The 23,348-nt window shown below is 41.4% G+C and overlaps 4 protein-coding genes across 9 annotated transcripts in view; 3 read left to right on the top strand and 1 right to left on the bottom strand.

The window, feature by feature from the left end:
- The window catches only part of frmd4ba (FERM domain containing 4Ba), a gene marked incomplete at its 5' end in the record, with an annotated part of 50,784 nt that extends 46,479 nt beyond the window's left edge, over window positions 1-4,305 (top strand). For 4 of the 6 annotated variants that reach the window (XM_080424482.1, XM_080424479.1, XM_080424478.1 and 1 more), the window contains 3 exons: window positions 123-258; window positions 2,018-2,230; window positions 3,005-4,305. In XM_080424482.1, the coding sequence (XP_080280608.1) occupies window positions 123-258; window positions 2,018-2,183 (302 nt within the window). In that variant the 3' untranslated portion in view covers window positions 2,184-2,230; window positions 3,005-4,305. The remainder of the gene's footprint in view (window positions 1-122; window positions 259-2,017; window positions 2,231-3,004) is intronic. The other 2 variants (XM_080424481.1, XM_080424480.1) reach the window with 2 other exon arrangements.
- Window positions 4,306-8,406: 4,101 nt separating this feature from the next.
- arl6ip5a (ADP-ribosylation factor-like 6 interacting protein 5a) lies at window positions 8,407-13,303 on the bottom strand. The gene is made up of 3 exons (XM_080424516.1): window positions 13,006-13,303; window positions 9,985-10,202; window positions 8,407-9,638 (listed from the first exon to the last, which is right to left on the bottom strand). The coding sequence occupies exons 1-3, from the start codon at window positions 13,185-13,187 to the stop codon at window positions 9,457-9,459; spliced, it is 582 nt and encodes a 193-aa protein (XP_080280642.1). The 5' UTR covers window positions 13,188-13,303; the 3' UTR covers window positions 8,407-9,456.
- Window positions 13,304-13,950: 647 nt separating this feature from the next.
- Window positions 13,951-20,867, top strand: trnt1 (tRNA nucleotidyl transferase, CCA-adding, 1). The gene is made up of 8 exons (XM_080424504.1): window positions 13,951-14,063; window positions 15,322-15,457; window positions 15,549-15,742; window positions 16,441-16,579; window positions 16,755-16,881; window positions 17,528-17,721; window positions 18,074-18,327; window positions 19,467-20,867. The coding sequence occupies exons 2-8, from the start codon at window positions 15,322-15,324 to the stop codon at window positions 19,710-19,712; spliced, it is 1,290 nt and encodes a 429-aa protein (XP_080280630.1). The 5' UTR covers window positions 13,951-14,063; the 3' UTR covers window positions 19,713-20,867.
- A 4-nt stretch (window positions 20,868-20,871) lies between these two features.
- On the top strand, window positions 20,872-22,951 carry avpr2b.1 (arginine vasopressin receptor 2b, tandem duplicate, 1; the record flags this gene model as incomplete). The annotated part of the gene is made up of 2 exons (XM_080423460.1): window positions 20,872-21,715; window positions 22,749-22,951. 2 exons carry the CDS (start codon window positions 20,872-20,874, stop codon window positions 22,949-22,951), a joined length of 1,047 nt encoding a protein of 348 aa, XP_080279586.1.
- Window positions 22,952-23,348: the final 397 nt, after the last annotated feature.

The following is a 23,348-nucleotide window of genomic DNA, read 5'->3' as shown; positions in this document are numbered from 1 at the left end:
GTGAAACATCTGAAAACGGTCCATTGGAATTTTAGTCACATGAATCGTTTGTATTTTGTTTCTTTTTTAAATGTATTTTCCGTTTTTTTTTATTTTTATTTTTTTTACCCCAATGTCCTCAGCTTCTTCTGTTGGCAACTGGCACGGCGGCCACGTGGGTGTTGGCATGGCAGAGTATGACACACCTGTTCATGCGCCAGCAGCACCACAGTCCTACTCCTACAACAACGCACACTACAGTCACGCCGCACAGAACAGGTGAGGAGAAAAACAAAACACAACTACTTGGCCCTAATTCATCTCTTTATCCAATTAGCTACTCCTTGATCCTCCTTATCCCCAGAGCTAAGCGCTACTGTTTAATTACCTGAAAAAGGATGGCTGCAGAAAATATAAGCTATTCCTTGCTTGTGTTATCCCCTCCACATGGCTATAATGTGAATTTGTATGTGTAGCCAATGTTAACCTTCTTTCCTGCAACGTCTTCCTGAAGTCTTGGAATGGATGCGTCTCGGGTTCAAGTCTATTCTCCAACTACTTAGCATGGCTACCTAAGTCCCTGGGTAGGGATTATAGGGTCTGGGCAGCCAATGCTCAGTTCCTCCATAGGGCTTAAGACTGGTTCTCCTCATCCTTAACTGTCCACTGGGCCCTGCTCTTTTATAGATACGGCACCGTCGCCCAACTTTTTAAGGGCTCCTGGTGCAGCCCCAATGGCCAGAGGCGCTGTGCCCTTTTCCCCGCTAGCTCTTCCTCCTCTGCTTCATCCTCCACCTCCTCCCTCCTCTCCTCTTCCTTTCCCTCCTCCCCTGGCTGTCGAGCCAGTCGGGTGGTCTCCAGTCCCGGGCAGCCCCACGCCTCCAGAGGGCACAGGCTCACTACTAAGGTGTCCTTTGCTAAGGGTAGCCCGCCATAGTAAGTAATCAGCAGTAGCCAGAGCCTATGAGGTTTGAGCTTTTTTCAGTGTGTCCGCAGTGACCTCATAGGCTGCTTGTTGGATGTTTTAGCAGTAAGCTCTGGATTTTTTCTCTGTTTGCCTGTTTGTTCCTCGTGTATGATCAGACGACTGCATGGCTTTTACGATTGTTGCTCATCATGGCTGCCCTGTTTCAACTGCCATGTTATCATCCAGTGGTCACATTTCTCTCAAGGCTTAATTCATACTTAGTCGCAAGACAGTGTCATATGATGAAAATAACTGAAAAAACTGTCATCACCTACAGTAGCACATATTTCTTTGTATCTATACTTGTTGCCTAATTAAATAAATACTAGTTATGTTATTCAGATGTATGTTGCTTACTTGTTCCATGGATAGATGTATGCAGTTTGGTTGTCCACAGATGCCATGAATGTTATTTAGACAGATGATGGGTTTGATGTCAACTTGCTATCCTAGTTACTTTGTAGCACTTAATTATTTTCTTAGCACGCACCCTGTTGTTGGGTGACTAAGATTCATGCTGTTTGCGCCGATATTGCACTTTGTAGGTTATTTGATTGATTGAATACTTTATTAGTCAAAAATGTAAACAGCACGGCGGTACAGTAAAACGCTAAAAGATAACACAAAAAAGTCCTGGGGACATGTTTCCATTCTGGTCCTATGTATTCAATTCATCAACAGAGCATAGAATATTAACACATTAATGCATGTCATCAACAAATACAAGTAGCTATATTTACAGAGGAGAAAACGGACAACAAGAGGATTTAAAATATATCTCCACTTGTAAGAAGCCAGTGATTCACATCGTTTAATGGATGATGTCGGGGCATTCCACATTATGGTGGCAGAGTAGTATAATGGTTACTCCAGATAAGAGCGTCTGCTAAATACCAAAATTGTAAATTGTCGATGCATGTCACGCCAACACTTTTTTCAGTTGGAAATGTCATTTCTGATGTACGATGCAGTCGTGCGACGGAGCATAAATTAAGCCTTACAGTGTGCATTTCACCACTCAGACTTGTCTTGTGTCCTCTGCTGTCTGCCCCTCTCCCTTGCCATCCTTAGAAGTGCCCCTCCCATGTGCTGCCATTCACCCATGACCCATGACCCTCTCATGCACAGATGTCCCCCTGAGTTTGCGTGGCGGAGCGGTGGTGATAGGATGGGGGGGCCTGTGGGGCCCCTTGCGATGTGTGCTGCTGTTTCCTATGCTACTGACCAGGATAATTAACCCCCTCCTCCCCCCCCATAATCAAAGGCACAGCATAAAAGAAAAGGGTGAGAGACAAAACCACTGAATCCCCCACATGGATGTGATGGTGATGGTGATGCATTCTTTTGTATGTGGCAGGGACTTCAAACAAACAAAACAAACAAAAACGACTCAAATTTTCATTTCGTTTCTCCTGGTGTCCACTGGTGGTGGGAGGACATTTCTGTGTCAGGGAGAAAATGTGACCCCTGAACTTAAGGTTTTGATGTTTGAATTGCAGTGATTTGTGAGTGTGTGTGTGTGTGTGTGTGTGTTTGTGTGTGTGACACTGTGTGTATATCTGTTTGCATCTGCTCTGATTGGAGGGTTTAAGAATATGTTTGATCCTGGGTTTGATCTGTTGTCTGAAAGATTAACCGCTCCTTCTGACTGTGACTAACAAAAACCTGCCTAAAATACCTGAAGCAGCAACGTGAATGTTTTCTTTCCTTCTTCTTTGTGTGAGGTTAAAATGATACTGTTTTTGTCAACCCAGGGTTAAATAATTCTAAAGGTCTTTGCACATCAAGTCTGAATTTTCCATGTGTTTTTCCACATCTGTTATTCAAGGATATTGCACTCCTTACAAGCATATTGACTGAAACACTGAAAATTGTCACGTCTCAATTGGCGTGTATGCTGTAATGGATTATAATTTTATAACGTGCAAAACATTGGACAAATTGTTTTCACTTGGTTTGTAAAGACCTTAAGGACTCCCATTCAATGATATTCCTTTGCTTGCATTGAGCCATCATCAGCTCACGTTCACTGGTCTAACATGTACGTGTTTATTACAGATCCTACATGGACGTGAACCAAATGGATTCGCACTTAAGCAGCCAAACGAACAGCGACTTGGACCCAGAGGAACAGATTTGTTGGCATGAGAGCGCAAAGCCAGGAACAATAGTTTAGTTGTCGATCAGCCATCCATGTGTTTTTTTTTACACTTTTTTTTAACTTTTAACATGTGGACAACGTGCCTTAGACTGCACTTACCTGTTTTTCTGGAAAAGGATCCAAAGAATCAAGGAAGTACTGTACAACTGAGGACTTCAACCCATAAAGGGAAACCAAGTCTTTTACATTTTAGTTCTCTTACTGTACATGCAGTTGCCAAACTGACTCGGATCCTTGGGTGCTCTCTGAATTAACCCCCACCGCCACCCCACCCCACAGGGCATCAGCATGTTCCAGATTGCGCCATTGCGAGTGTGTGTGGTGATGGCATTTGTGTTGCGTGCACTGGGCTTGCACCTGAGAGACGCTGCTGTGCTCTGTGCGGAACTGCCAAAGGGGAACGGGGGACCACCACGGACGCCTGAATTTATCCCTGCATTCTTCTATTTGGTGCTCCTCAACACACACTGACTTCACAAGACCAAGGACTAGGACCGTCCCTAAATTCAGGATACTGAGCCACGATAAACAAAGTATGACTCATCCTCAACCTGCTTATACTCGTGTTTGAACACTGTAACAATGAAGGACCTGTTGAGAACAGATAGGACGCTATTAAAAAAAAAGAAAATGAAGGACTGAACTCTTTTGAGTGGAAAGATGGCTACCTGCTGAGACATCCTGCAGTCACCTGAACCAAATCGGTCATAGTATTGTTTGGAACTACTGCACTGCTTTTTCTATTATTTGTTTGTCATTCAAGTAATTTGCAAAGTATTCAGCCTTTAACACAGTCACAGTAATTCAAATACAGCTCACTGCCAAACACTACTTTCTAACACCACTCAAGTATATATCCCATGTCACCAGCTCTGATATCTTTAACAGTTGTTTTATTTTAGTACTCGAAAGCCTCATCTCATTGGTCATTATTACAGTAAATTCCAGCTTTTATTTGACAAGCATCCCATGCTGGTATCCATGGACCGGTGCTCTCAATTTCTCCCAAGAGAATGAAGCTATTTGTACATGTTGATATTGTAAATAGATTGGTTCTGTCTTTTTGGAGCCTTTTTAACGTATGTTTTTAAAAAAAGAAGCATGTAATATATAGCAAACAATCAATTTTTGTTAAGCTGGTTCTTAGTAATTTGTATAATTGCATTTGTTTGAATTAAAAAAGATCTAAACATTTTGAGCCAGTTTGATTTGCATTTCATGTGTATTTTATTATTGTAGATTCACAGAAAGGAAACATCTGAGAGTGAAATGCAGAATGAGGAAGAGGCTGATTAGCCTGAAGGGAAGAATTTCATCCCAGCATGAGCTTTAAACCCAATCCATTTCAGTAGGTCATTAATTGAATGCCCCATCAGCCAATTCAATTAGTAAAATGGGGTTTATTGCGAGGGAAGTACAATGTTTTTCTCCACCTAAAGGGTTTCAAGAATGGCTAATTAACCTGAAGACATTTAATGGCTGTAAGAAAAAGAAACACTTTTGTGTTTTTCGGTTTTCATTGGAAATGTATGGTGGATTTCTTAAATTACCAGTGTAAACATTAAAACTGCACATTTGTAGATTTGTAGAGACAGTCTCACACTTATAATCTACATTGAACAGAGGAGGATTAAAGTCTGCCGGGGGGAGGGGGGTTCATCTTTGGGCTTTATCTTAATGTACACAATTTAATATTTGACTAGGGAATGGTAATTAGTCTTTCATACAGATCAGATGTGTAATTATGAAGAAAAGCTATTTTAGTCTTCGAACTCTGCAATGCTGGTTTGGGAACACCACCTCTGCAGCAATAATTGTGTGTCCTGTGGCATTTTGCTGTCCTTTCCCACCAGTGTTGTCAGGCTTGTTCTCTGTCTGCTTAAGCCATAAACCTACCTAACCAGTCCTTAAAAACCTGACACACCCCCACTCTGACCAAATAACCTCTTCTTCCGGCATTTATGGCACTCAATCCTCTCAGTAGGCGTCCATGTAAGCAAGTCTGTTGTACAGATCTATTGGGCTTGCACTCCTCCATAGATGACCCTGTGGCCTTTGACCCCCACCCCCACCACTTCTCTTCCTGCCCCAGCTGACACACATTTTTCAGCAGCCATGAGTGTTTCCTACATTCTGTCCTGCAGCAGTAGCCTCCATGCAGGCTACATTTGAACAGAGTGTTATGGCTAGTTTATACCTTGTAGCATGGCAGTGTCACTCGACGACAAGACTTTGATGCGTCACTTTTACTGTTGAGCTATAACGGAGAGAGCGCATTTGAGAAGGCGAGTTATTTCCGTTTAAGTTTCATGCGATACCTCTTGTCAACCAGTAGTGGTCCTACTTGACCACATGATATAAATACCTTATTAGAAGGGCGGGGAGACCACATCCAACCACTGCAGTTGTGTTAGTTATATTAACATACTCTAACACAGTGGTTCTCAAACATTTTAATTTCAAGGACTGACTCTCATAACTCTTGACAGTTTACAAATGTAACCACATGGACATGTAAGGCTCCATTTAGTTCCATTTGTACACTTTCATAGTTACAGATCTGTAAGGGACCATTTGGAACCCCCTTCAAGAAACCCTGGGGGTCCCTGGGCCCCACTTTGAGAACCACTGCTCTAACATACAGATTGGTTGTAGTTATGGATTGCAGCTCTCTAACTTGAATGAACCCCAGGGAGGTCTCGCTCTAGGAGAGTCGGCAGCAGCTCATTGAGGTTAGCCAGGGTGTAAAGAGACGGTGTTTTAGATCCAGCTGTCTTTCTGTCTCTGCTTCTTTGCTGGACACCAGCTGCACACAGACATCAGGGGGGAGGTTTGTTCCAGCTGACATACGACTACATAAACAATGGTGTCTATGTGCACCCCCCCACACACACACACAGTACAGACAGACCAAACTCCCCAGATTTTTAGAGCAGATAATGTAATCAAACCCACACAATTATGACTCCTGCCTAGCTGAATGCAGGTAAAAGCAGTCATGTTGGTGGGCCCAATATCAGCTAAATCTAATTTTATCTCTAGGAGCTAATGCTTCTGATTATTTGCCAGATCATGTGCACCTTATTATGCATAGCCTTCCCCCAAATAATGAAAGCGCAATATAGGCGTATACAACTGTATTGGTCAAATTGCTCCCACAGAGACCTGCAATACACTGCAAAGGTCATTGTGGGTCATGAGTAACCACTTTCGACCTGGTGTCCTTATTTTTGGCATGTCATTATATAGGTGAACTTTTCAAAGATTGTACAACATTATCTAAAAGATTACTTTGAAAAGTAGCAGAAATATTTTTTTACTATCTTTGAAATAAAGTTACACGGTCAGCTGTGGCAGTGGCCCCTGCAACCGGATCTGAATCAGAATGACAGATTGTTTGAGTGATGAAGCTAGTTAACCAGCTTAGCTACGCAGCAGCCAAAGCCACTGACTCTCGGGCAGGCCAAGCGTGCCGCCTGCACGATGGATCACACACAGGCCTGTGCCTGAGCGAGCAGAACTTGTATGTTGCATTACGCTAGATTACCCTCCATTTCATGCCGACGCGTTGTTGAGACAATGGAAACAGGAGACAGATGTTATTATTCAAAAGCTAACATATATCATGGCGAGGAGAGCACAGTGTTCTTACTGAACAGCTTACGCAAAAGAACATGGTTTTGTGTTCATTGTACAGTATGGAATAGCAGTGGTTTTAACATTACATACTATCAGTGGTGGACTGATAGTACTGTATGTACTCAAACCTAGTACCAAAGTCAAAGTTACTCTACTACAAGTCAAAGTTGCTCTGTCAAATTTGTATTTGAGTTAAAGTACTGTAGTACTTGCTTTTGAAAATACTTAAGTATTAAAAAATGAAAATAGACTATCTACAAGCTCAAAATGCATCACATAGCGACCCATTGTGAGCGTGTAGATGGGCTATTTTTACTATTATTTTAAATAAGGCTTAAACGGTTAATTCAGAATGTACAGATACAAAAGAAATCTACTTAAGAACAGTACTCAAGTGAACGTATCTCATTACTGTCCACCACTGCATATTATACTCTCGCAAAAACAGCACCAGAAGATAAGTGCTGTTTTTGAACATGGTGCAGTAAAAAAATCTGTCCTTGCCAGGATCCCACATCTGTTCAGGAGAATGCACCACAGGCACATGACTGTTGGCTGTGCTGCACCCCAGCAGACGCACACATGTTTTGTGAGGATCCTGCCAACAACACAACAGCTGCAGAGAGAGAGGGAGGAAGAACAAGGGCATACACTGTACCCCTCACAGACTTGACTCTGCAGCACAGAGAGAAAAGCCCTGCAACTCCACACCAGTGTCACCGAGAGAGCACTTACACCTGAATATGTCAAGGTCATCAGGTGATGACCTCGCTTTCTCTCTCATGCATCCAGTGTACTTAAGGCTTAATTCCAAAATAATAAACTTCGATTTCTGAAAAAAGAACATTGCCACTGGGAATTCAATTAATCTCTATTTCAAAAGCCTACCATTTAAGAATCCCTTAAATACACCTTTTATACAACAATGGCACATCTTTCAAGAAGATTCTTCAATGCATGTTTTTCCTCTCTCCTATCTGCCACCACCTAGATGTGAATAACCGTGTCAATAGAATACTCCAGATGCACTCAATTTATGTGCAATTTCAAATGGAATCCAATATGAAAGGCAAAAAGTAGCTGACAGTGGCTTAACTCGGGTACGGGGGAGAGCGACTGCAGATGAACCCAGTCTATCACCGTGCTCCCCACACACTGTAATCTAATGCAGTGGTTCCCAAACAGTGGTTCGGGACCCTGTTTTTTTTTTTTTTTTTTTTTTCCCCAAATTTTTCAGAAAATAAAAACAGAAAATCTGAAATAAAAATGTCAAACATTTTTCAAAAGAATTGCAGAAATCGCAGAAAGTAGCAGATATACAAGCTCACAGTGCACTGTGAGATTTTTTCACAATTTTTTTCCACTATTTTTTTGAACCCCTAATCTAATGCAGCCTACTGATTAGCGTTGGGACAAAGTGGAGAGGAGAGCAAAGTTAGTCAATCCATCACCCAGGGGTGGGGGCACTGTCAAGATAAAACACTCAGGTGCAGGATGAATACTGATAGACACAGGTTAAGACCTCAAGCCCCTTTGAAGTCTTCATTCATCGACACTGGTTAAGACCTCACATGCCTTTGAAGTCTTCAGTTTAACATTTGCGCAATGACCATTTGATCTGACCCAGAAAGGACAAAAAAATCATACATCTATGTCAAACTCAGATCGACACAAAATACGCTCATTTTGTGTGGTTCCTTTTATTTGCATTTGGTTTTCTACTCATTTATGTAGTTAACCGTTACATTTTATGAGGAGAAACATATTATCCAAATGGGTAGACTTGAAAAACAGGCCAGTCCCTGGAGTATCTTGGCAGTGCTGTGTGTTGAGTGTGCACTTTTCATCTTTGTTGCAAACAGCATGGTTCTGATTGGTTTCACGACTTCAGCGTATACTGGCAACACTGAAAGCAATTTCTGAGACTGATTGCATACAGACTAAACACTTTTGCATGACAATTGCATGATTTTCCATTAAAACTCTTTTTCAGCACAGTTATCCTCTTTAAAAAAAAAGAAAAGAGAAAGAAACCACCATTTTCACATTACATTAGCAGTGTGCATAAATAAAAAAAAGATTTTAAAGAAAGCCCAATACTGCTTAGCTGGAAGGACGTTAGATTCAATTCAATTACGGTAGATTAAATGAAGTGACCTGAATCCCTTGAGTCAAGACTGCACTTCATATTTTTAATACAAACATTACAGAAGGTACACCAAACAAATGTTTTCAGTAGTTTAGTCACTTTTTTTGAATGGTTTCCTTGCTGCATAGTAACAGTGAAACTGCACAGCAAAGATGAGAGGCACTATTGGGATGCCCTCGTCACTGCTGTTCTTGAGAGAAGTGCCCCAACAAGTTCTGGGTGGAGTGCCAAACATCCTGAGGTAATGTGAAAACCCTTTGCACAACAATGCTGTCAGCTTCTCCTCGCCAAAGACACACACATGAACACACTTGCATGTATAATATGCTTTAAGAGGTTTCATATTAAACAGGTTGAGATGAAACTACAATCATGTATGGACACAATTCAAGTTAATTCTGTTTTTTATCCTAAAAACAAACAAATAAAACAAAATGGAGGCAAAGACCTATGGCAAAAACAGGATTGTGTGTACATGTATGTTTGTTATGCTTCATTTATATTTGGTTGTGTGCCGCAACAACCCAAATAAGCAACCAAGTATAAACAAGGCTTTGTGATTCACAATCCTTCCTTAAGTTTTGCCTCCAGTAAATTCTGGATTTTTTGGAAGTTCTCTTCCTGCTGTCCCAGAGCTTCCAGCAAGATGCCCATCGGTGACCTCTTCAGCCCCGCCCCCTCTATCTTGTTCTCCAGTTTATTCTTCATGTTACGAAGGCGAAATGAAGCATGAGCAAATATGACTGAAATGCAAAAAACAGATGAGGAAGCATATGTTAACTGTTGTTTTGCATATTTTTCTGGCAATCTGAAGGTACAAGAGTGCCTGTATAAGTGTAAATGTATTGTGTAAAGCTTTAAAACTAAACTAGAACATAATTATCATAAAGATGACATTCAAATTGCAATGTAACAGTTTTAAGTGATCTAATAACTAAAATAACATGCCAACATTCACTCCCGCAATTACATTCTAAAATTAGGTGTCATTTTCCCCCCAATGTTGCATATCTCTTTTTTTTTCTTCTTCTTTTCTAGTTTTCTTCTGCTGGCACAAATGTAAACTTTTAATATTTCAATGTAACTTACTAGCCAGGGGGAAAGTGATTCCTGACATGAAGACCATAACACCTCCTAGCAGAGACATCAGCATATAGCTGGCTATCATCACTGCAAAGACGAACGCTGCGGGGTTCTGCTTCTTAAAGCTCTTGATCATGGCTTTATTCTCCCCGGTCCACACTGAACCCACGAAGACCCCTGTCACCACGGCTATTCCCATGAACATCCCCAAAGGGTTCAGGAACCTGCAGGGCAACAGGATGGATGACACAAGATAAAGGCAGTGCTTAATGCTTCTTTTTTAGACAGAATCTTTTTACCCTGTGGTCACTGGCATCCCCTAGTGGTTAAAAGTTGTTTGTGCAAAAACACAACCGCAATCAGACGACTATGATTACCCAATGAGTCACTGTCTGTCTCTTAGATTAACACCATTCCACATGTCCAAACTAATATCATGTACAGTAAGTCATAGGGTAATTTTCATCCAACTTTGGAATAAACAATTTTCCCAGCCTGTGTTGATATTGGGAGAATATTGCTGTATGTGGACATGATTATTATGAAATTGTGTGTGTGTGTGTGTGTGTGTGTGTGTGTGTGTGTGTGTGTGTGTGTGTGTGTGTGTGTGTGTGTGCGCGCGCGCGTGCGTGCGTGCGTGTGTGTGTGTGTGATACTACACATTATCATTATAGGCTTAGACTTTTTTTCACAGGTCAGAGCCTTTAATGATGTCTATTCTTTAACAGTGTTTAGTGTTTACATTATAAAATAACAGTGTCTTCATGAGAGAAAAAACTGAGCCCACAAAATAAGCCATCATATGCTTTTTGACCATGGTTAAAGTCTAAAACCACATTTAAGTCACTATTGACTTATTGAGTATTGAATCCTTGGATGAGATATCCTTCTGTCCTTTCCCCTTAGTTGTGGAACAGTGAACAGCTGTAATCTCACAGGTCTACTACTACAGTAGTGGTTCTCAAAGTGAGGTCCGGGGACCCCCAGGGGTCCTTGAGCGGATTCCAGGGGTTCCGCAGCTAAATGTTTTAGTACCATAAAAATCGGTTTAACTAAATTAACTCTATACAAATCTTGTATGGGGGTCCCTGGCACAAAATATCTTCAGGAAGGCCTACACTATATATATATATATATATATATATATTCAATTGGCTTGACATGAAAACGTTTGAGAACCACTGTACTACACTATTAACAGCTGACTGGAGACAGAGCTTATGAGGCCTTTTCATACCAACACTATGTCATCACGGCCAAATGGCCAGAATGGCACTATTATTAGAAATCTAGATCATGGTTTCCAAGGTTCTAGCCTAAAGCCTCATTTATACTTCGTCGTACCACGGTTGCTCGCCAAAGGTGTTCAAGTGAAAAACGAGAAGGCAGTTAATTTGCCAACTAATCCATATACAAATCATGACATAGGCCTACATTATAGGCCAGATATTGTTGTTCCCTCACTATACCCTCATTGGCCTAGAATGCAGTTATCAATACCAATATCATTGTCACAGCTTCATCATGATAAGCTTTTAAAAAGCCAAATATTGCCAAAACAAAGGCAAATATTGTACTGTTACTCGACTACAATTATTTGAGCACTTTAGTTACTAGTTACTTTGTAGATTTTGATTACACAACATACATGAACTACTTCAGCCCTGTATATATTTCGGCCATTTGAAAATAGCCGATCTACAAGTTCATGACGCTTTGTAACCTTGTATCGGCCGTTTAGCTCAGTTGGTTAGAGCGTGGTGCTAATAACGCCAAGGTCGTGGGTTCGATCCCCACAATGGCCACTCTGTTTTTCAAAGGGCCCCAATTGAAACAAGCCTTTGGGTGTTTTAATCCTATTTAGTTAACCTTGTATTTGAACAGTAATTTCATGTGCTTTTTTTCTGCAAACCTTTAAATAAAGTATTCAATCAATCAATCAATCAATCTATCTATTTTCAAGTGAGTTTATACATTTTGAAAACATGAAAGGGAAGATTTCAGCATAATGAGTACTTTTACTTTTGGTACTTTAAGTAAATTTGTATGCCAATACTTTTGTACTTTTACTCAAGTAAATTCTGAATACCAGTCTTGTACTTGTAACAGACTATTTCTACAATAGGGTATAAGTAAAATACTTTTACTTAAAAAAAAGTAAAAGTAAAAATGTGAGTACTTCTTCCATCACTGCACAGCTTCATCATGACGAGCTTTTAAAAAGCCAAACTACGTTTATAAGCATTATACTAGTAAATACACGAATGTGGTGTAGTAGGCCTACCTACATTCAAGTATAGGTTAATGCTTAGAGTGTATATACACTATGACAACAACAGAAAAGATCAAATACCGTGACATATGGCACGCATATCTCTGTTTGGTGACGGTCCATAGCGTTAGAAGGAGTTTTCCTTAACGCTATGTTACTTTCGAGCCGTTGCCCGGGGCACACCCGGAAAAGCAGGCTGCGCGTTAGGCTCGTCTGTAGTGAAAATAAAAAATACACTTTCGCTACTCACCAAAACAAAGACGGTTTTAAGATGTTGAAAGCCTTCTTTCCTTAATGGGAACACTCGGAGTCCCCCACCTCACGTCTAAAATACACTTTTTGTCCAAAAAAGAAAATATTTCACCGGATGGAAAAAATAATGAGTTAATCCACTGCGCCCCCTACAGATCTTGTCAATAGAAAAAAATCCATTGACCAGACCCGTAGGGGGCGCAGTGGAGTAACTAAAACATTTTTCCATCCGGTGAAATATTTTCCTTTCTCGCAAAAAAAAATATTTTCACCAAGTGTTCGCACTAAGAAAGTAGGCTTTCAGCATCTTAACCCGTCTTTGTTTTGGTGAGTAGCGAAAGTGTATATTTTTACGTTTACTACAGTCGAGTAACATAGAGGAGCACTCCCTCTAACGCTATGGACCAGAGCTATGGCACGCAGTGAGAAGTTACAAATGATCATACAGTACTTACTAAGCAACAAGCGCATCATGCGCATGCAACACAGTTTGTCACACTTACCCAACTATAAGGAACACAACGATGGCCATTAATAAATAGTTAGTCTGATAGTACAGCAGGTTGTTGACAACTCTGTTGTTCCATTTCCCCAAGTCTTTCACATCAGGTTTGGCGAACCTATCCGCACCGGGGAAGAAATCCTCCCATGTCCTGAGAGCTGTGAGTTCTACTTCTTTGGCCATTTGTCTTCAGTGAATATTATTATTATTATTATTTATAGTAAATACTATTGTTATAATATACTACTGTTTTATTATTAACTGAATGGCAGCAGCCAGCAGCAACGCAAAGGCGGAAGATCACTCATCGATTTAAACACTCTCGCGATGACAGGAGCGTAGCCAAGACGGTCATCTGTCATGACATGGATGATCTTCAAAATAGTGTTTGCACTTTCTTTATTTTTGCCCCGTAGATCTACATAAACGTTCATATTTCAAATATGAAGTGCAAACCCCATGGCCACGTATGTTACAATTATGTACGGCCCCTCAAAAGTACCCGTTTATTTCGTATTGTTCAATAAAAAGCATTTTAATCCAATTTGGTGGTCATTTCTCCGTATGCTTTCAACCACGTGATCCTATCGGTTGGGAGGTGTATTGCATTCTGTTACATTATAACTCTATGAGAAAATGGCCACCGATCGGATTCAAATGCTTTTTATTGAACAATACGGAATATACGGGTACTTTTGAGGGGTCGTACATAATTGTAACATTTGTGGCCATAGAGGGTAAGCTCTTTATATTTGAAATGTTAACGTTTATGTGATGTACGGGCTAAAAAGGGAGAAAGCGCAAACACTAGGCTGAAGTTCATCCATGACTGTCATATAATATATGACAGTCATGTATCAGGGCTATGTCAGTGCATGACTGCTGGCGTCCCGCCTTCTTATGACGACACCGACACGTTATGCTATTGGTCAGCGAACACACGTCACGTGATGAAAACACTTCCTGCACTACATGCATGTTAGCGGATCACAGAAGGATATTATCATGGAGTGATGGTTGCTTTTCATAGCATTATAAACTCTTCACATTCGGTTACAGGTTAGTAACAGTCTCTACCACTACAGTTGTTATGGAAGAGTAAGTTGAAACCATGTGTTTTGCAAGCGATGCTCATCGACTTGCTTACTGGCCCCGGACCTGGCGAGGGTCAGCAATACTGTATGTGACAGGTGACACTGTGTGTGTTTCTGTGCGTTAACATAACGTTCAGCTGTCCTTGCCTCAAGCAGCCCTCATGGACCAGGCTGTGACAGCCTGGTCCATGATAGCTCCATAAAGAACCTCTCACTCCGCTATACAGCTCCGAGATGAGGTTCTATGTCGTTACCTTCCAGAATCGGGTATACGTCCGCCAAGGCTCCGCTGTTTACCCTTTTGTATACGTCGTATCCCAAAACTAATGGTAGATTCCAAGCCGCCCGGATGTTTAAAGTTTGGAACGGAATGGAAAATTTTAGGAACGGAGCGAAACTACCCATTTAAATCGCTTATTTAGTCAGCCTGTGGCCATGTTTCCCATTGTAGCCAAACCGGGAGCAGTACTGGCAGCGGACGTAGGGGGGTTTTCCGGGTTGAATGGGAAACATGGCCACAGGCTGACTAAATAAGCGATTTAAATGGGTAGTTTCGCTCCGTTCCTAAAAATTTCCATTCCGTTCCAAACTTTAAACATCCGTGCGGCTTGGAATCTACCATTAGTTTTGGGATACGACGTATACAAAAGGGTAAACAGCGGAGCCTTGGCGGACGTATACCCGATTCTGGAAGGTAACGACATAGAACCTCATCTCGGAGCTGTATAGCGGAGTGAGAGGTTCTTTATGGAGCTAGGTCCATGAGGGCTGCCTGAGGCAAGGACAGCTGAACGTTAACGCAGTGGTTCTCAAACCTTTTCATGTCAAGGACCCCCAAAATTATATGTATTTAACTACGCACCCCCATCTAAACATATTTTGTTCTAGGGACCTCAGGTGCAAAAATTTGGGTAAAAAATGTTGGCTACCAAAAAATGTGTATTCAAAGATTTGCACAATTTTCACAAAAATAGCAGATCTACAAGCTCATAGCACAGCACGAAGTGACGCGCTGTGAGCTTGTATATCAGCTATTTTTGAATAGCTAAAGTATAAAATAAGTTAAAATGATTGAGACTCTATATTAACTACTATTGCTGGGGACCCCCTGGAACCCACTCCCCAAGGACCCCACTTTGAGAACCAATACGTTAGCGCACAGAAACACACATAAGCACGTATTTAATTGACCTTATATTGTAATTTATTCCCCCCCCCCACAGATGTGGAGAAGATTATTGAAACCTCTGGTAAACAGCAGATCAAGCTTGGTTTGGAGTTGCAGAAGTCTCTCTATCATGCAGCTGAAAACCAGTCAGTTTCAATCCTTGTTCACAGATGGTCTGAGTGGCATCGCAGGTGAGTTAAATTGCCTAAAATAGCTGTTAGCAACATTATAAGGTGGTGTGTCTTACAGTGTGATATCATGTCTGTGTGATCTTCTTGGTAGAACTGTTTGAGAAGCACCAGTATGAGCTGAGGATAGCAGGGGGTGCTGTACGGGATCTCCTGTCTGGGAAGCGTCCAGAGGATGTGGACTTTGCCACCACGGCCACCCCACAGCAGATGAAGACCATGTTCCAGGCTGCAGGGATCAGGATGATCAACAACAAGGGAGAGGAGCATGGGACCATTACGGCTAGGGTAAGGCCCAATTTATGCTCTGTCGCGCGATGGTGTCGCATGCCGAGGACAGCCACAGACTTACAAGCTCACAACGTGTCGCATCCGTGCCACGTTGTGAGCTTGCAGGTTGGCTATTCTCGGTGTGAGACTTGGTATGAATTGAGCTTATGAGTGCCATCGGTCTGTTGAGCATGTTTACTGTAGCAGAGTGGCTCACAGCCCCTGCCTGTTGGACATGCTGCCTGTGTTTACTTTTAGAATATCAGTGGTAGTGAGTGACATTGGCCTTTCCACTGAAAAAGTCTAAAGCTGAAATGTTATATCCAGAATTTCCAAATATTGGCACAGCTAAAAGTGGTCAGTTTGAGAGGGTTGGTGGCTCCCAACAAACAGAGTGGCTATAACATAATGAACACATTACTCACACTGTGTTTCATTGCATACGATATAATATTATCTTGCACACAAATGCCAAAGTTCCTGACTGGTGCTTAGAGGCAAATTAAACACTGAACATCAGGCATGCCTGAGAGACATGCCTGAGGAAGGTTGTCTGTGACCAAAACGTTGCATTCTAAATAACCTGTACCGTGCAGGTTGGGTAGAGTGTCGGTAATTTGTATCATTTCTGTTAGTTTTGTTTGAGAATGCTGACAATATGAATGTATTAATGCATTTGCTTTAGTATTTCAAATGACGTTAAATATCATTTCTAGCTACACGATGAGAACTTTGAAGTGACCACGTTGCGAGTGGATGTTACGACAGATGGAAGACATGCCGAGGTAGAATTCACCACTGACTGGGAGAAAGATGCTGAGCGGAGAGATCTCACCATCAACTCAATGTTCTTAGGTATTCCAGTAGATTTGTTGTCTCTCAAAATGACCACTGACAAACAATGATTACTTATTACTGTTAAACTTTTCTTCAGCCAGCCAGTGTATTTGTGTACATCCTAGAGACATTTCCTTGCTTTATCATGTATGCTAAAATGCAACACCATGTTTTGTGGTATTTTGTCTTACAGGGCTAGATGGAACCGTATATGATTATTTCAATGGATATGAAGACCTACAGAAACATAAAGTTCGGTTTGTTGGCAGCGCTGAGCAAAGGATCCAAGAGGACTACTTGAGAATACTGCGGTATTTCAGGTACTGACATCTTGTTACTGGTCCAAGAGATCGATTCTCTTTTAAATTAGCCTTATTAAGAATTTAAGGTGGAACTACAATTCATGTCGTACAGTAAAGAGCATTTACTCTTCTTGGATTGGACATAATAGTTTCATTTGGGAAGGTTTAGTCACTTAAAAGAAATGCTATTTGATTACTAAAAGGTAGTGGCGTCTTAACTGGCAGTATCATAACATTACGGTAAACAGACATAGCCGAGATAAATTCGTGTATATAACGTTGAAATGGTTGTGGTTAAGCTCTCAGGTTGCGCAGTGGTACCTCAAGTACCTCAAGTACTATCGAGCAGGCGATGCATTCATGATTGTCATTTTTTGTAAAATAGGCTAACGACTAAATAACGACTAATAACGATAACGACTACATTGGCTACCCTGAATTTAAAAAAAGAAGGTTGTGTAATGTTAGAGATAGTTAAGTATAGGTTCAAAACTAGTTGTAGTTAGGTGTCAGGTTAGAAACCGATACTTTTAGGTATGGGTTTGGTGTGGTTAGCCAATGAGATTATGTGAATTCAAACTCCTGGAATGCGGAAATAATTGTTTCTTTGTTCACCCATCCTCATCTTGGTTGTCCTGCATGTCTTTCAATGATTTTACCCTAGGTTCTATGGCAGAGTGGCCTTGGAGCCAGGTGACCATGATCCTGTGACCCTGGAGGCCATCAGGGAGAATGCCCGTGGCCTGGCAGGGATAGCAGGCGAGCGTATTTGGGTAGAACTCAAGAAAATGGTGGTTGGGAGCCACGCAGCTCATCTTGTGGAGCTCATGTATGATCTGGGATTGGCCCAGTACATCGGTGAGTGACCAAATGGATGTGATTCTTTGTGGTAGTGCAGTGTACAAAGTTTATCCTACTATAGGTGTTTTGTCCAAAATCTTTATTAGGCAATAGGCACGATAAATTTGTACTGAAGAATCCACAGCAACAGATGGACCGATAGATTCCTTTATGCCATTCAATGGCTGAAAGCTACCGGAAAATGTATACAGTGATGTATACATATATATGTATATCCATGATTTTGACATGACACTTGTAGTCATTTAAAAATTGTTTTGTACATTTCCATTTTTCAGAGCCATTTATCACAAGTTGTTTTGTTTTGAAGTCATTCTCACCTCTGTTCATTCAATATGTCCTCACTCAGGTCTACCTCAAGATGGGGCTGTTGAAGAGATGAAACGAGTGTGGCAGCGTGCCAAGGACCACTCTCCTAAACCCATGACACTCCTGGCCGCCCTTATCCGCTTCCCTGAGGAGGCAGAGAAGATGGACCTGCGACTGAAGGTGTCCAGGGAGGAGAAAACTCTGGCTCTCTTCCTCATAAAACACAGGCGAGATCTTCACAAAAGTCAGGATTACCCAGACAGCCTCAAACCCTTCACTGACTTCATCATAGATGTAAGTTTGAGCATTCCCACTCAACATGCTCACTATAGTAATCAGTGTTGTGTGTGGTGTACTAACAAATGAGAGGAGAGATTTATTGTTCTAGGATTCTAGCCACAACAATGGAATTTGCAGGATTATCAGCATCTAATATTATCTATATAACTACACAACACCTGTGTCTGTGTGTAGGCCTGTCCCGGGCATAACTTGGGCATCGTCCCACCGATTGACTTCAAACTTGGCGTGTCACACATGAACCGTCCCGGCGGGTGTACAGTGCCAAGTAGGAATGCGGTCGGACTGGCAGTTGTCGAAAAAAACAAAAAAAACAGGATGTCTTTATCTGTCTGTCCGCTGGTCTGTGAAGGACCCCCCCCCCCCCCCCCGAATCTCTGTCTGTTGGGGGTTGTATGCATTGGCTTCCCTGATTGGCTTACCCAACCCATTGGCGTCACGGATTAGCTAAACTTTGCGTTGTTTGCGTCGCTGCACCATAAAGTGGTAGTGTGCACGATAGAACTCCAATCTTTTACAGAGCGATGCATAAAATGTATGCATCTGTCTGTCTGCGGATCCGTCTGTCTCACAGACAGATGGGCTGTCACGATTATGACATTTTACTTGCCGATTAATTGTCACTCAAATAATTGCGATGAATTTAATTGCGTTTCTGTCGTAAAGATTATGAATAAAAATTGTATTTCTGTTGTTTGGTTTTCAAAGGCTTCGCAAACATAAGGTGCACAGGGCAGATATGTCAAATAACTTGCATAATGTAACAACTTTTACAATTTTAAATGTTCAACATGGAAGTGATTATGAGGATTATGAAAAAAATATATTGTGATTAGGCGATTATGTAATAATTGTCACAGGCCTACCCATGTACATCATCAACACGATGTCAGTAATTTTTGGACGACATCAGGGATTCAGTATCTCCATGTTTGGTCGATCGGTTGTCCGATAGGTGGGACATGCATTCCCAACTTGCATCTTTCACTAGTAGGCCTGTGCCTGTTTATAAACCCATTGATTGTACAATTAAATTAGATTTGATTGTCATTATGTATATCAAGTACACACAACAAAATGTATCCAACAGTTGAACAGAAGGAATTACATTTCCACCATATTTTCTTTAACAGAGTCGGGAATTGGACTCCCAGAGTAAAGTGTGCGAGCTGCTCAAGTATCAAGGAGAGGACAAGCTGCTGGCGGAGCTCTGCAGATGGTCTGTCCCACGCTTCCCTGTTAACGGCCATGATCTGAGGAAGATGGGCATCACTTCAGGCAAAGAGATAGGCACCACCCTGATGGAGCTCCGTGACGTATGGAAGACAAGTCACTACCAGATGGAGAAAGAAGAGCTGCTCAGTCACGTCAAGAACTGAACACTCCGAAACAATTTGTGCTGCAGAAGCATTTTTTTCTTTTTTTTTAATAACATGATGTATCTGTATGACATTAACAGTCTGCTTGCATACTGTTGCATTGAAACAGTTGCTTCGTGTCATGGAGTTAACGTTTAGAATTCCCCCGGTGATGTCTCTTCCATGACAGCAACCTCCCACAGTTGCCGATTGGCCAGACTGAATATATTGTTGAGAACAGAATTCAAGCATATGTATCCCTTTGAGAGTTCGTTTGACTTTTTTCCTAAATTAGCCGTGGGTAATTTCAGTTACCTCCCAATGCAAATTTAAAGAGTTATTACACAATCATATTGTGTTGTTGGTACTGTATTATGGTACCACCATATGAGGGAACATTTGGAATGGACAGAAACCACTGATGGTAGCATCTGTGCTTTCACAGAGCTCTGCCGTTTGTTTATTGCTGCCTGTGAGGATTGGCAGTCTGGAGTTGAAAGCCAACATTTTGTTTATTAAAGAATTGTAATCACTAAAACTTAATTTATATAGATTTCAGTATTGCTACCAGTCACTGCTAGTCTAGGAAAACAAGCTGTATTGCATTCTTTAGGTTATAGAAAGACTGTATTTGGCTTATAAGTTTGATTTTTCGAGATGTTATGATTTGTAGCAAAAGTAAAAAGACTGATTGAATCCGGTTTATAATTTGGATTTTTCTATGTTATGTTCAAAAGTAAAGCTTAATTACTTGAGGCTATAAATATTATTATTTTTCTTATACTGTCTTGTCCATGCACTACATTGTATATGATACAAGTATACTTCAACTGCTGTACATTGCCTGTCTAACACAGAGATTGCTCCTCCTCCTTGTGTAGCTCAAGAGGTTATAAAGCCCACACGATCACACCCAAACCTTATTCTACAGTATGTGCAGGGCCTCTCAGTCATGTTGCAAAAGGGAATGGACGTTCATGTTGAATTCAACATGTTTCAAATAAAACAGTTTTGAGTCTAGTAGAGGCTATATATTTTTCTGTTATATATTCATCTATACTTGTTTCAGATTTTGGGGTTTCCTTTAGCCCTACAATACATCCTTCAAACTCATGTTGGCTTGTATCATTTTTAAATGTGTGAAACCATGACTTGGCTCAGTGTAAATATGAATGATACTATGGAGTCTGGGTTATATTCTGATCCGCCGCGAGATGAGCGCTTGGCTCAAGTCGAAATAGCCCTTTTGTCTTTCATATTCATCAGTGCAGGAATTCTAAACTTTGGACTGTTACTGGTGCTGTGGAAGGGCAGAAAACGGCTGTCCAGGATGCGCGTCTTCGTTTTCCACTTGTGCATCGCTGACTTGGCGGTCACGTTTTTCCAGGTGTGTCCTCAACTCATATGGGACATAACGGACAGGTTCGTCGGTCCGGACATCGTTTGTCGCGTCGTGAAATACTTCCAGGTCGTCGGCATGTTCGCCTCGACCTACATGATAGTAGCGATGACCATCGATCGCCATCAGGCCATCTGCAACCCCATGGTGACATTTCAAAGGCGCAGCAGGGCGCGCTGGAATGTCCCCGTGTGCGTCGCCTGGAGCGCGTCTCTCGTCGGCAGCGCGCCTCAAGTGTTCATCTTCTCCCGGGTTGAGATCGCGCCCGGCGTGTACGACTGCTGGGCTGACTTCATCAAGCCGTGGGGGCTGAAAGCATACGTGACCTGGACGACTCTGGTCATATTTGTCCTGCCGACTCTAGCCGTGATGGTATGCCAGGTGCGCATTTGCCGTACCGTGCACATCAACTTCCACATGAAGATGCATCATCAAGCTGGTGGCAGCAACACGGTCAATAAATCCCTGTCCGGCTCGAGGGCGAGCAGCGTGGCCGGGGTGTCCAAGGCAAGGATAAAGACCGTGAAGATGACTGTGGTCATTGTGCTCGCCTATATCATCTGCTGGGCTCCTTTCTTCACTGTGCAGCTGTGGTCCGCCTGGGACTCTGAGGCACCCATAGAGAGTAAGTACCTGACAATGGTAGGAAAAGTAGGCTAGTCACATTTTTTACTTAAAGGACGACTTCACCGCTTTTCAACCTATCTTCATATAATTGGTCCTCACTAATACTCATGATAAAATGGTACAATTTTTTCCTACTCGGTCTGTGTCTCAGAGGAGGGCTGTGGACAGTTCAGAGTCCCGTCTACCAGTGACATCATCAATGGGGAATCCAAGCTAATAGAAACTGCAGGCTTTCTATTCCTGGAAAGTTGCAATGCAATAAAATAAGCCATTGTTCTCGTGTTAATACAAATCTAAATAATAAAATGTGAAATCTTGTTGGAAAAAAAAATCATGCCTAACGATGATGTCACTGGTAGACAGGTTTCTGGACTGTCCACAGCCCTCCTATGAGACACAGACCAAGTAGAAAAAAATGGTACCATTTTATCATGAGTATTAGTGAGGACCAATTATATGAAGATAGGTTGAAAATCGGTGAAGTCGTCCTTTAAGTAAAAAATACTGCAATGTAGAAATACTCGGAATTCTAAATTTACTTGAGTAAAAGTACAAAGGTATTAGTATCAAAATGTACTTAAAATACCCCCAAAAAGTACCCATTATGCAGAATGTCCCATTTCACAAATTTTCTAATGTATATCTTTTGAAAATAGCAGATTGTGAGCTTGTAGATCGGCTATTTTCAAATGGCCGAAATGTATATAGGGTGGTTAATATTATATAAGTGGTTATGTTTTGTAATAATAATCAAATCTATAGTAACTAGTAACTAAGTTTTCAATTAATAGTAGTGAAGTAAAAGTATTGAAAATTGGAGATACAAAATACCTCAAAATTGTACAAAATTGTACTTAAGTACAGTAGGCCTACTTTAGTAAATGTAGCCTACTTAGTTACTTTACACCACTGATATGTGTAGTTCAGAACAAAAACTATGTGAAAATATGCCCTGTAGGCCTACATGATCAAATCGACGTCAATAATGAATGCATAATACATTTTCTGTTTCCATATCTTGTTTGTTTAAGCTGTGACCTTTACCATACTGATGCTGATGGCCAGTCTGAACAGCTGTGTAAATCCCTGCATCTACCTGTTCTTCAGTGGGAAGCTTCACAAGAGGCTGATGACGTGTGGCGGTCAGTCCGGTATGAAGGAGTCCATGCGTGAAGATGCCACGATGGTCAGCTCCGTGTACATCAGTTTAAAGAGCTTGTCGGACTCCAGATAAAACCCGATGACCTGCAGTGCATGTTTTCATTATGTGAGGGTGACGGGCTGGAAACTCTTCTTTGAAATGTAACAAATATCCATGGGTCAATGTCTTCAGTTCAACTGTGGCACTAATAGTTTTATGCATTATTTTATCCATGCATACAATTACAATTTACAATATAGGCATTTATCACGTTCTTATCCAGAGCGACTTAGAAAAGACAAGTAGCCTAATTCCTGTTTAACTTTTCTATAAAAAATGTAAGGGGAAAAGGGAGGTGGAACAATTTGTTGCCAGGTGGAATGCGGGTTTGACTTGCACAACTGCGCGCGGGTGCGCTAAATAAGGGGTCGCTGTCTGAGGTGCTGAAAACTGTTTTCATTTATTTCGTATAACTTGCCAAACTATCTTC

Source organism: Gymnoscopelus braueri (assembly GCF_963280865.1).
Source record: "Gymnoscopelus braueri genome assembly, chromosome: 3".
Lineage (NCBI taxonomy): Eukaryota > Metazoa > Chordata > Actinopteri > Myctophiformes > Myctophidae > Gymnoscopelus > Gymnoscopelus braueri.
The sequence above is the reverse complement of the archived record's forward strand: the minus strand, read 5'-3'. Positions and strand labels throughout refer to the sequence as shown.